Below are 12,291 nucleotides of genomic sequence, written 5' to 3'. Positions count from 1 at the left end.
TGACGAAACAGGGCAGATTGTATCTATAGGTTTTTCCTCCATTCCCATCCCAAATTCTGTTTAAATTGTAATAAAGGAACAAAAGAAAACTCCACACCCTACCCCGCGATGCCCAAAAACAGACGAAAAAGGAGAAAATGCAATGAGAAGGAGAAAGAAGCAGAGAGAGACCAGTGAGGGACACAGCAAAAAACACTGGAACCTTCCACTTTCACATGGGGCAGCCAACAAGAAGCAACAGCTGTTGTGCCTCAGAACCCAAACATTCAGAAAATTGAAGGCTCCAGGTACTGTGAATGTAAGGCTGAGGCTGTCAACAGGAAAGACGCTTGAAAGGCTGGTTTAAGAGCACTTGGACTCCCCAGCTCTCAATTGCTCACCCTGGCAGGAGACCGCTTCTTTAGGGAAACCAAACTCAACTAGCCCAGGGACCCCAGGCAGCATGGAGAGACCAGGGATAGCCTGAGATGCTGCCGTGGGAAGTGAGTGGAAGTCTTCCTACTAAATGGTAAGAGGTTGTTATTTCAATGGCCCTTCCATACGCACAAAACCACTCAGAGTGAATATGAAAGGGCTCTTCAAATTTAAGATATGAAGATACCAATTATAAAAATTCAATAGACAGTTTAGAAAGTGAAGATTAAGAAATGAGCATAGGAGCACATGTGTGCCTCAGTGGTTAAGCTTCTGCCTTTGGCTGGGTCATGATCTCCAAGTTCTGGAACTGAGCTCCACACATCGGGCTCTCTGCTCAGCAGGGGGTCTGCTTCTCCCTCTGCCTCTTGTGTGCAAGCTCTCTCTCTCTAATGAACAAATAAAATCTTAAAAAAAAAATCACTGGAAATAAGAAAAGGCAAGAAAAATTAAAAGGATAAAACACAGAGGGTCCAACATTGAATCAACAAAACTAATAGTAAAAGAGAGAAAATGGAGTAGGGGAGAGGATTAATTAAAGAAATAATACAAAATGGTTTCCCAGAACTAAAAGGAGCAGCTTCTCTGGTGAACAGGCTAACCAAGCAAGTGCCCAGTACAGATGAAAAAGATCCCACTGCAAAAACCATCATGGACACTCATAACCTAGAGAGGAAGACATCCTCCCAGCACTTACAGAGGATAGGGAATGAGACGGGCACTAGCCTCCTCAATAGCAATCCTGGACACTAGGGCACAATAGGTCATTGGCCTCAAAATTGGAGAAAAGAAATTTCCAACCAAGGATCATACACTCAAATAGACTAAGTCAACCAAATATGAGAATAAAGATGTTTGTTGATATGCAGGATCTCTGAAAACTTTACCTGCTATTCACCATCTCTCAGAAAGCAGCTAGAGGATGTGTTCCATCATAATGATAGAGTAAACCGAGAGAAAGGAATATAGAGGAGAAGGATACAGGAAACAGAAGAGAGGTAAGGATGCTCAAATACTGGAAGAGGAAAGTCCTAGGATGACCTAGTGAATAAGTCCAGATTGGAGCAAGACAGAGTAATGTGCAACAAATGTCCATAAACAAGCAAAAACACAGATAGGCTGGGCTTGCTGATATACTTGGCCATATTTAGAGAGCCTTTCACCTCCGCCAGACAGTTTGGGAATATGTTCATAAAGGCTACATTTAAAACTAAGAAAATGGAAAGACATGGCAATAACTAACTCCAGGAAAAACAAAAGTCTTTCCATTTTCTTAGTTTTCAATGCAGTCTTTATGAACATAAAGTATGTAAAAAGAAATAACCACAAAACTCTATATAGCTCTTCTTTGAATATTTACATAGTCACAACAATGGCAATACTAAATGCCAATCTAAACAACAAATATAACTTTTAAGAAAGCAGAAGTTGAGAAAAACAGGTGAGTTAGTTGTTTGATATTTTCAGGTGGAATAATAATGGCATTGAATCTCCATCTACCACATTAGGGAGCTGGTAGACAATGTCAGATATTGGAGAACTTAAAAAAAACAGGAGTTACACATATTATTTAGAGACATAAATTAGCAGAAGAAAAATCTAAAAGCACTGAAGGTGATCAAATCTGAGAAAGTGGGTTGGAGATGGGGAGGCATGGAGCAAAGACTGCTGGCTTTCTCACTATAATTCTAATAATGTTATTTTACTTAAACATTAAGTACATGTGTAACTGATAAAAGTTTAAATGTAATTAATTCCGAAAATTAAATCTACCCATTCTGACATGAAAACATGAACAAACAAGAGGTCACACAGTGATACAATTGGCAAGATCCCACTTGGGTTGGGCTTTTAAGCATCTCACACATGGTGATAAATGCAGAACCATTTGGAAAAAGACACAAAACTATTAACGATGAATATCACAGAGGATTGTGCTGGGAGGAAAGATGAACATGAGATTTTAAGATCAACTTCCTTGATCTATATATTTTGTTTTTTTAATAATAAAGTATGTACTACTTTCTAAATTAGAAGTGTTAAAACTAGGGGAACCTGGGTGGCTCAGTGGGTTAAAGCCTCTGCCTTTGGCTCAGGTCATCATCCCAGGGTCCTGGGATGGAGCCCTGTGTCAGGCTCTCTGCTCAGCAGGAAGCCTGCTTCCCCCTCTCTCTGCCTGCCTCTCTGCCTACTTGTGATCTGTCTGTCAAATAAATAAATAAAATCTTAAAAAAAAAAAGTGTTAAAACTAATCCTCTTAAATCCTGCTTGTTAGCCTCTTTCACATAAATTTTATTGCTGTTCACATACTTTTAACTTAACTAGTCTATTTCAGAAACATGGGAGATGCTGAATGTATTTTTGTGCTCTTGTTTCTGCCCAGGTCTGATGCCTCTATGCTAATTCTGTATCCATCAGGGATGATTTAAAAACAAAACAAAACATAAAACAAACAAACAAAAAAAAAAAAACTGGAGCTGAAACAGACCCCAAAGGGCATTGCTACCCTAAGCACAGACTCCATTAAGTGTCAAACAGAAAGCACCATTTTATCATCCTGGTACCTGCAGCTTGATAGGGCTACAAAGATAGGACTCGCCCTGTGGACGAAAGTTCTAGAATCAGAAGCTCCCACTCCAGTCCTTACCCAGCTGCCACTTGCGGGAACACATGGTCTCCATCATCCAGATGGGCAGGGCTGGCTCCAGCATGGCAATCCCCATGTTTGCAAAGCAGATGGACCCTGCAAGGGAGGAAGAGGGTTAATGTGCTTCTGTTTTGGGTCTTAAGCATCTCTGATTCCAAACACAGTTAAACCCCACATGCTGGGGCACCTGGGTGGCTCAGTGGGTTAAAGCCTCTGCCTTCAGCTCAGGTCATGATCCCAGAGTCCTGGGATCAAGCCCTGCATTGGGCTCTTTGCTCCACAGGGAGCCTGCTTCTCTCCCCCGCTGCCTACCTCTCTGCCCACTTGAGATCTGTCAAATAAATAAATAAATAAATCTTTAAAAAAATAAAAAAAAAAACCCATATGCCCACAAAAGAACAATCCACTGGGAGGCTCAGAACTTCTACTTCTTTTTTTTTAAGATTTTATTTATTAATTTGACAGACAGAGATCACAAGTAGGCAGAGAGGCAGGCAGAGAGAGAGGGAAGCAAGCTCCCTGCTGAACAGAGAGCCCGATGCAGGGCTTGATCCCAGGACCCTGGGATCATGACCTGAGCTGAAGGCAGAGGCTTAGCCCACTGAGCCACCCAGGTGCCCCAGAACTTCTACTTTTGTGAGGAACAGATAAATAACAGTTCAAGGGGAGAGTGAGGAGGTTGGGTTTATTATTACTATCATCACCGTTACAAAATAATAATTAAATATTAAGTTAAATCTATTAAAATGAAATACTAATAACTAAAATTAAATATTAAATGTAAACAAAGTACTAAGAAACATTGTTTTCAAACTAGAATCCCAGAGTCATAAAGGAATTGGAAGGAGTCTCAGAGGTCATCTGACTACCCCTCCCAACCTACTGATGAAGGTGTTCCAATTCATTAGCCAAGTAACTTGCCTGAGGCCGCCCACCAGTGTGGGCCATGCCCAGACCACACCAGACCCACAGCAGATGGAGGCTCCTGAGCCTGTTTTACTGGGCAATGAGCACAGACATCTCTAAAGGTGCTTGGGATGTCCCCAAACCCTGTGCGTTCAGTACAGATGGGCTGTTGAGGGAATTTTTTTTTTAATCAACTATCCCTATAGGGTATTTCTGCAACTATCCACCCCCACCCTGTTAACCAGAACCCTTGGTAAAGGGAGTGCCATCAGGGAAGAAGCCTCCCCCGCGGTGTTAGGAGCTTCCTGGGCCACGTCCCCAGGAACCTGCAATTTGCCAGAATCCTGAGTCAAAGAACATTGTGCAACGGTGATTAAGGAGCTCACGTAACGAAGAAAGGGGGTTTTTTATATGCATCTTGACGTTAGAGATGGAACACAGAAAGGATGCGGATATGACTGGCTCCCCTCACCCCCCTGCTGTCTTCCCAGATTCGCAGTTGGTCAATTTGCTGTCTGTAAAGTAGGGTCAAGCTGATAGCGTCGTTATGTCTCTCCTGTGAGCCAGGGCCCATACTCTGAACCCTTCCTTGTCCACCTCTCACACAGCAAACTGACACCCCAGCCCCAAACTTCCCAGGACCAGGCGCCAGGCCCCCCGGGGACAGCCCCCCAGGCCCAAAGCCTGCCCATCCCCAGGGTTCTCCCAGCCCTGCCCTGCCCTTCCCATGCCAACCTCTAGCCTAGGCAACCTGCTGCTTCCCCTGGGGGCCCTGACTGGCATGGTAATAAAATTTTCCTCTCACTAGCACTGATCTCTCTGGGCCATCACTCAGTCACCTTCATAAGTTAAAATCCCACCAGAACAAGTAAGACAGCGCCTGGCCCCCAGCTCCCTCAGTGAGGCTGCCCGGAGATGCAGTCACCCGATAGTCCATGCGGGGTGGATCTTTCCTCGCTGAGCCAGGGTGAGACGGAGAGGGTCAAAGAAAACCCCAGGCAGTGGGCGCTGGGCTGCGGGGAGTCCGCTCTCAACACACACCTCCTCACTCCACCCGAGACAGCCCGGGCTCTGTGGGTGTCTGGGCACTGGAACGGTCCCCGCATCGTGCTAGGGACAGAGGGGTCCCCTGCATAAGGAAGTCACACCGGGTTCGCAGCACTGGCGCCAGCCGGCCTGATGGAGGCTCTAGACCGGTGACACAGGTGTCCCCCAGTGAAATCCAGCAGAAGGCCTCAATGAAGGCCGCCTGGGGCATGACGAGGCTGAACCGGAACGCTCGCAGGTAGGGCACCGTCCAGCTCAGCCAGACTCCCACAGCACCAGCCGCGCCCGTGACCACTGCTTAGACCAATCTCACGCTAACCGCATCTGATGCTACACTTCGGGGCTGCCCTCTCCTGGCCGACCCCAACGGCCGCCGCCGACCAGTGTGCAGGCCCAGGCAGCATAAGGCCAGCCCCCTGCCAGGCAGTCCCAGGCCCGCCTCACGGAGAGGGTTTTGGCAGGGCTGCTTCTTGGATAAATGAGGCCCATTGTCCTCCCACAAACCATAGAACCGGGGCTTCCTCTGAGCCCATCTAGGCCAAGACCCCAAAGCTGGGACCTTCTGTAGACAAAGGGGGTTTCCCGGCAGCCTCCCCAGGGCTGCACAGCGTGACCTCTCCACGGGAAGGGAGCTGTCCTCCAGGGCTCTGCCGTCCACCCTTCCTCACGCATGGCTGGTCAGTCAGACCGCCCGCCCACGATGCCTGCAGGGAGGCCATGAACTCCTTCCCGAAGTTCAAGGCCAAACAGTGACAGCCACTGACACAAACAAAGCTCTGGGTCAGGGCATCTCCATGACCCAGACCTCTTTGCCCCAAATGAACACCAGGAGAGGAACTTGGCTGAAGGCTGGAGGTTAATGGTGGAAGAAAGTCATTCCTTGTGACGCATGTAGAGCCCCTGGGCCGCGCATGACTCTCTATGGCCCAGCGTTCCCGGCAGCAAAGCAGACACCGAATCTCGCCATCCACCCCCCACGCTTGGGCGGAGAAGAATCGGGGAGACTGAGGGGAGTTTCACCTGCAGCAATGAGGATATACGGGTCCTTCAGCAGAGTGGTTAGCGGCGTCCCCTTCTGGCTCTGTCAGCAGAAAACAGCGGTCAGAAAAGTGCATGTGGCCACCGCCGCACCCTCCTTCCCCAGGGGCTTACCTCTGGCTGGACCCGGGACGGCTGGAGGACAAAGAGCTGAATAGCTACGAGAGGGAGGGGAGGGGGAGAAAATAAAGAGGTGTGAGCACAAGCACCTACCAAAATGGGTCACCTGCTGACACAGGTCATGGCCGCCAAGGTCATGGCCAAGGTGCCCACATGGACTCACCTCCATCCAAGAGCACCAGGGCAGCCAGCACCAGGAACGGAGCGGTCTTCCCCACAAACTCGTACAGCACACTCCCAAAGGGGGGGCCCACTGCAAGGAAGAGAACCAGAGGCTGGGGCCAGGCCCCGGGACTGATCCCCGCCCCCCCCCCCCCCCAACTCCACCAGAACCATCCATCCATTTGTTTCTTGAGTTTTTTGTTCCAAAAACTATTTGGGCTGGCCACTCTACCTTCTATTCAGGTCAAGTTGCCCTGGCAACTTCCTCTAAGCGGTTCTATACCCAAGACATGGGCAAGAGCATATCAGGGTCACCCCAAAAGTGAAGACCAGAGAGAAACCAGACCCAGGCCACACAACTGTGCTGCTTAAGGAGCACAGGAAAATGGGTCAGCGAGAACCTTGGTCCTTATCAACCAGCACGGGCAGAACTTTGGGCTCCCAAGTGAAGCCCGGGAATGCGACAGAGAAGGCAGAGGACCCAAGTCTCCTCTCAGCCAGCCAGGACGGGGGGGAGACAGACTTGGAAGGCAGCAAGGTTTGGAAAGGTCCTCGGGTAGGACGGTAAGTCAGAGAGCGCCCAAGAGAAAGGAGTTTTGCAGACTGTCCTGTTTCAGCCTTTATTTTACATCTGGACCAGTGAACGTCTGGGATTTTTTTTTTTTTCCCCAAGGTCACCCAGCAGGCTGGGAGGTGGAGGCAGGTCAGGAAGGTCCCACCGGTCTTCACAGGCTCCGTGAAAGTAGGGAATAACAAGCGAACAGACTCCAAGTGGACTCAGGGAGCACTGGGGCCCTCCCGCAACGGCAGACGGGACCCTCCCCGTGGACGGCCTCCAGGTGCCCTTGCCCACCTAGCACCCCCATGGCCAGGCCTCCCAGGGCGATGCCCATGGCGTTGCCTCGCTCTTCGTCATCCGTGTACACACTGGCCAGCATGCCCATCCCTAAACAGGAGAAGAAACGGTCAGCAGCCAAGCTCTCCAGGGAGCACCAAAAGAAATCATCTGTGACTCACCACCCTCCCTCTCCCACCCAGACCTGTGATCTCCCAAATGGGCCAGATTCACAGAAATGGAAGACCAAGCAGAAGCCAAGGAAAAACCAGTATCCTCCCTAAGCACCCCTTCCCAGGCACCATCACTAATCTCAGGATTCCCTACCTTATTCCAGCTAATTCTGCAAGGGGCTGGCCATCGGGGGGCAAGGCTGATGCCCCCACCCCCGCCCCGGGGCCCTAACTTACTGGGGCTTTTGTACACCTACCAGCTACAGATGAGCAAGAGGAACCGATGCCCTGTAGCGACCTGGCGATGAGCAGGAAGGCGTAGCTGCTGGAGAAGGCGAACACTGCAGAGGGAGCGGCCCGGCCGCGCGTCAGTGCCAAGCTGAGACCCGGACCTCCCATCCCCAGCTCGCCCGGGCATGGGAAGCCAGCCCTTAACCTGATGGCGCTTTTGTGCCTTGAACAGCTCGACTGACCCCCTCCTGCAACTGTGGCCAAGACACAACACCCTAACCCCAGGGCTGCAGCCTCGATTCCCAGTGTGGGGTCCTCAGAGCCCATCCCATGACCCGCGCACAGAAGGCGAACAGCAGACACTTACTAATTGTTGACACAAACATGATGCAGAATCCCGCAAACATTGGAATTGGGTAGCCAATTCTGCAAAAGAGAAGCATGGGGAACGTTTGGCGACCTTCTGTATTTTTCTAAGGCTTTATACGGAGTCTCTCCTGCCTACCCTTTGGGATCAGGCGGATAAGTGTTTGGTCAACTTTTCTGAAAATTCATATAGTTGGTGCTTCCTATGTGACCTTTCCGTGTTTGACTATCTCGAACGTGAATACATTTCACGATTGCCACTCTGAACAGAAATTTTTCTGCAATAAATGTTAACAACAGTATTGGCAAGTAACACAGAGCATGTCTAAAATATATAACCCTGGCTCCCATCTTTTTTTTTTTAATTCTTTAATTAATTATTATCTTTGCTAGAGATTCTCCAAAGAGACAGTGGCAACCGAATGAGTCCAGTAAAAGCTCATCAGGTGATTCAACTGGCGGCGGAGACAATGGGACGACATCTCAGAGGCGCTGGGATGCAAGAAAATATTCGAGTCCATCTCCACATTGACCTCAATGGGACCAGCCTAGAAAAATAGGCCTTGTTTCCTGTGCAAAAATTCAACATCCTGATTGCTCACAAAGACCACAGTCCATACAGGGCTCCGCCCCCGGGGTGGACAGGGGCGGTGGGAAGACCCTGCCTGGTCTGTGGGTATCACACCAGCCCACCCATGGGAGCCGAGCTGGCCACCGCCCACCTGCCAGCGCAGGAGGGAGGACAGAATGAGATGTGGATGAGCAACTGCTACCAGGGGACACAGAAGAGGCTTCAGAGAGTGTTTCCTCTCTCACTCTCTTCCTTCTTTCCTCTCTGTGCCTGCAATCAAGCAACCGCTTGGTTCCTGCCGTATGGAAGAGACAGTAGAGTGAAGGCAGCTTCTTGGCCCCTGCTGCCCTGGGAGGGGGTTCAACTCCTCGAGGACAGCTGGCTGAGCAGCTGTCCTCGAGGCAAAACAGCCCAGAACATCTCCAGGCTTTGTGTCCTCTCACCCCCAGACCTTCCCACCCCCAGACGCTCCTGGACAGGAACCAAGGGAGGACCAAGGAGTCTTGAGTCCACAGCCACTCAGCCTGGAAGGGCTCTTCTCTTCCAGGCTTGACTAAAAAATCAAGGTGACGATACCTTCATTTAAACTTAAACTCAATTCTCCCAGCACTTATGCCCACCAGCTCAAGGATTTGATAAGGGCAGGTGACCCCCTCACCATCTCACAGATGAGGAAACAGAGGCAAGAAAAAGTGACTTGTCAAATGTTCTGGGGCTCATTTCACTCGGGACCATCCTGCCCAGTCTAGGGCTTTTCCCTGCAAACTTCACCACCTCCCCAGAAAGCCAAAGGACGTATGTGGCTTTAAATAGAATCTTTCCAAAAGTTCCTGGTCATACTCCCCGCTCCCCCCCAAAAAAAACCCTTTTTTTTTTAACTGCTTCATGTGCTCCAGAAACTAGTAAAAATACAAATAGCATCTCAAAATCATGCCAGATTCCCAGACAGCCCTCCTCCTACTGTCCCATGCAAAACTTCCCTCCCTGTGACCCGAGATGAGCTTGTAATTCACCAGGTGGGGCTCAGAGCCAACCAGGCAAACAGCAAGGATGCCAGCTGGAAATAGCAGCTCAGAGGGGCATCAAATGGAAGGGTCTCTAAGCTCAGCTGGCCTAGAGCTGGCTGCTCTGTGCTCTTTACTCACTTAGGCAAAGGAACCCCATTTACAATCCCAAGCCCTACACAACTCTGCTGGATACTGAATAAAGAAACTTCCAGGAGGCTCAGAGAAGAGAACTCACAGGCAGTTCATTTTTCCCAGCAACTCCTCTACATCTTGGGGGAAGAATGGAATATGGCAATGCTCGTAGCTGCCCTAGAATAAACACGGGCTTCTCGCCCCCTTTCAACACACTCCTTGGAAAACAATGTATTTGTCAAAGCTGGTGGAAATACCAGGGCCATGATGCTCAGTCTGCCGCCCTGATAACTGGCCAGGGCCACCCGGCAGGACACATCTCTAGTAGCTTCTTACCAGGGGGCTCTGGTATTCCCAAGGCCATAAGTAGGAAGCTAGTGAGGGGGTCCCTTGTGATTCTCACTGAAGCTCCGTGAGGTCGCTGGCAGGACCCTCCTTTTTCAGATGACTACATTGAGGGCCAGGGAATCTAACTAAGTAACTTGCCCCAAACTCAGGATAACAGACCTATGTTGAGTGCCTGGGGTGTGTCCGGTCCTGCTGGCACATGCTTACATGGGGATGTCCGTTACAGGAGTGTGGGATCACACCGCATGGGTGAAACGGCTGGTCTACAGTTTAACAGCAGGGAGCTCCGTGCCCACAGGAAAATGTGCTTATATAGGATTCTTGATCCCAAACCCAGGTACTTTGTTTGCCTTAAAACCACTGCAGCTACGGTTTTCTTGTTCTTGTTTGTTTGTTTTTTTTTAATCCCTTTGGCATTTTAATAAGCACATAGGGAATAACCAAATGGCCAAACTGGAAAGAAACCCAAAGGCTGGCCAGTCCAAACCCTCATGCTGGATGAGAGAGCAGAGGTTCAAAGATAAGAGTGGCTCACCATGGTGACAGAGCAAGCCAACCACTCCGGATACCTCCGGGCTTACACGTTTCCTTCCCATTACCAGACACTCATACCCCTATACCTTCAGTGCCCATCGGATCTCTGATTGTGCTACCCAGTGGAAAGTCCTAGGCAGCATCTCTGCCCCGGGGCTCAGCCCCAAGGCAGCAGGACACAATGGGCACATCCTGGAGCCCTCCACCCTCCAATTCTTCTGCCCAGACCCCCCACCAACACCCATCTCCGAAGGAAAGTTGTCCAGGGCCCCAGGGTCACTGAGTGATGGGCAGATCACCAATGCCCTTTCTCCTTCCCCACAATGTCTCCTAAACAGAGACTCAAGTGACATTAGTCATGAAGATCTGAGTCAGCCTCTCATCTCGGCACTCAGCAGAGCTACATCTGATAGAGCAAACCTTTGGCGAAGTATCCCACTACTCTCCCCTTATGCGTCATCCCAGCCCGCGGCCATCCTCTATAGGGCATCAGGGAGCCATTAATCCAATCGAAATAAGAGTAAGAGTCATATATTGAATCCCCAGAAAAAAAAAAAGTGCAAACCAATAAAAGTTATGTCGTTATATATACCTACGCACCCGTGGAGAAACTCCACAGTCCCTAAAACATCACGGAAAATCGATACCTTTTTCTTTAATACAACTAGCTTATCTTTGCCATAGAGACCAATGCAAGCCCGATTCTCAGCGCTGTTAAAACTCAGGCTCCCTCTGGCTGACACAGAGTAGGGGACCCAGAAGGGTACAAACGACGTCAGATGAGACAAGAGGTGGCATCTCCCTTTTCAATGATCTTCTGAAAGGTGGCACAGTCAACTTCAGGAGAGAGAGGGACGCCTTACATTTGCTGAAACGCACTAGACGGCTGACGTCCATCATTTCATAGGCAAAAAAAAAATTCTTAGGTTTAGTCCTTAGGTCTGTCTTGCTTAGCTATGAGATGCGCGGGGGGGGAGAGATGCGAGCGGGGACTTCTGACTTTTGTGGGGGTCACCCCTGTTCCCTGCCACGCAGCTCAAGTCGGGGCTCGACTCCCGTGGGAAACCCCCGATGTCACAGCCAGCTCCTCTCCATTTCAGAAGCGAAGACTCGATCACCCCATCCTAACAACATCTAGGATGGGAGATCCCTTTCCAGAAGAGCTGTTTTCCCTGTCCGCGGAGGAACTGAAAAGGTCACTGCTTATTCCCGCAAAGCCGACTGCAGACCAGCGGCTGAAGCGAAGGAGAAAAGAATTACCCGCCGAGCCTTCTGTGGCCACTCCGTGCCCTGCGGCTCCCTTCTTGTCATTCAGATGTGGGCTAAGATTTGTGAGGACAAATAACCGGCTTTCAAAGACAAGAGGTAACTATGGAAATAAATTAAGCCACTGATGCTGGCTTGATAAAAAGCAGACCAGGGAGCGGAGGAGGACCGAGGGAGGAAGCTGGGGGCGCTGCGCCCCAGCACCCCGAGTTAACGCTTTCCCCAGCCATGCGGTGCGTCTGGAATAGCTCTTGGTTCTCCAGAGGCAGCTACTGCAGAAGGAAGTGGAGACCATGGCGCCCCGTTCTTAGCCCGATTGGTGGGGAGAGACGTAAAGGTGCTGTTACGGTGTGTGTCTGCCTGGAACTTTCCCCTTAGGTCTGTGTATGCCTCAGCTTCACTCATGGGGCTAGAGAACAACAGATGCTGCGGGCTGAATTCCTTCCACCCCTCCCCTTGACGCACAGCTGCTGTTCTGAGATGAATAAAGGGAA

General features: G+C 49.9%; 1 protein-coding gene across 1 annotated transcript in view; it reads right to left on the bottom strand.

The window, feature by feature from the left end:
• The window catches only part of SLC18A2 (solute carrier family 18 member A2), a 37,409-nt gene that overhangs the window by 18,191 nt on the left and 6,927 nt on the right, over window positions 1–12,291 (bottom strand). Inside the window, exons 4-10 of the mRNA XM_046026993.1 lie at window positions 7,941–7,999; window positions 7,600–7,683; window positions 7,188–7,280; window positions 6,336–6,425; window positions 6,167–6,210; window positions 6,035–6,095; window positions 3,062–3,157 (exon numbers count right to left, since the gene is read on the bottom strand). Of these exons, the coding sequence (XP_045882949.1) occupies window positions 3,062–3,157; window positions 6,035–6,095; window positions 6,167–6,210; window positions 6,336–6,425; window positions 7,188–7,280; window positions 7,600–7,683; window positions 7,941–7,999 (527 nt within the window). The remainder of the gene's footprint in view (window positions 1–3,061; window positions 3,158–6,034; window positions 6,096–6,166; window positions 6,211–6,335; window positions 6,426–7,187; window positions 7,281–7,599; window positions 7,684–7,940; window positions 8,000–12,291) is intronic.

The sequence above is a fragment of the Meles meles genome, chromosome 13 (genome assembly GCF_922984935.1).
Source record: "Meles meles chromosome 13, mMelMel3.1 paternal haplotype, whole genome shotgun sequence".
In the NCBI taxonomy this organism is placed as follows: Eukaryota; Metazoa; Chordata; class Mammalia; order Carnivora; family Mustelidae; genus Meles; species Meles meles.
Note: the sequence above shows the minus strand (reverse complement) of the source record. Positions and strands in the feature narration are given on the sequence as shown.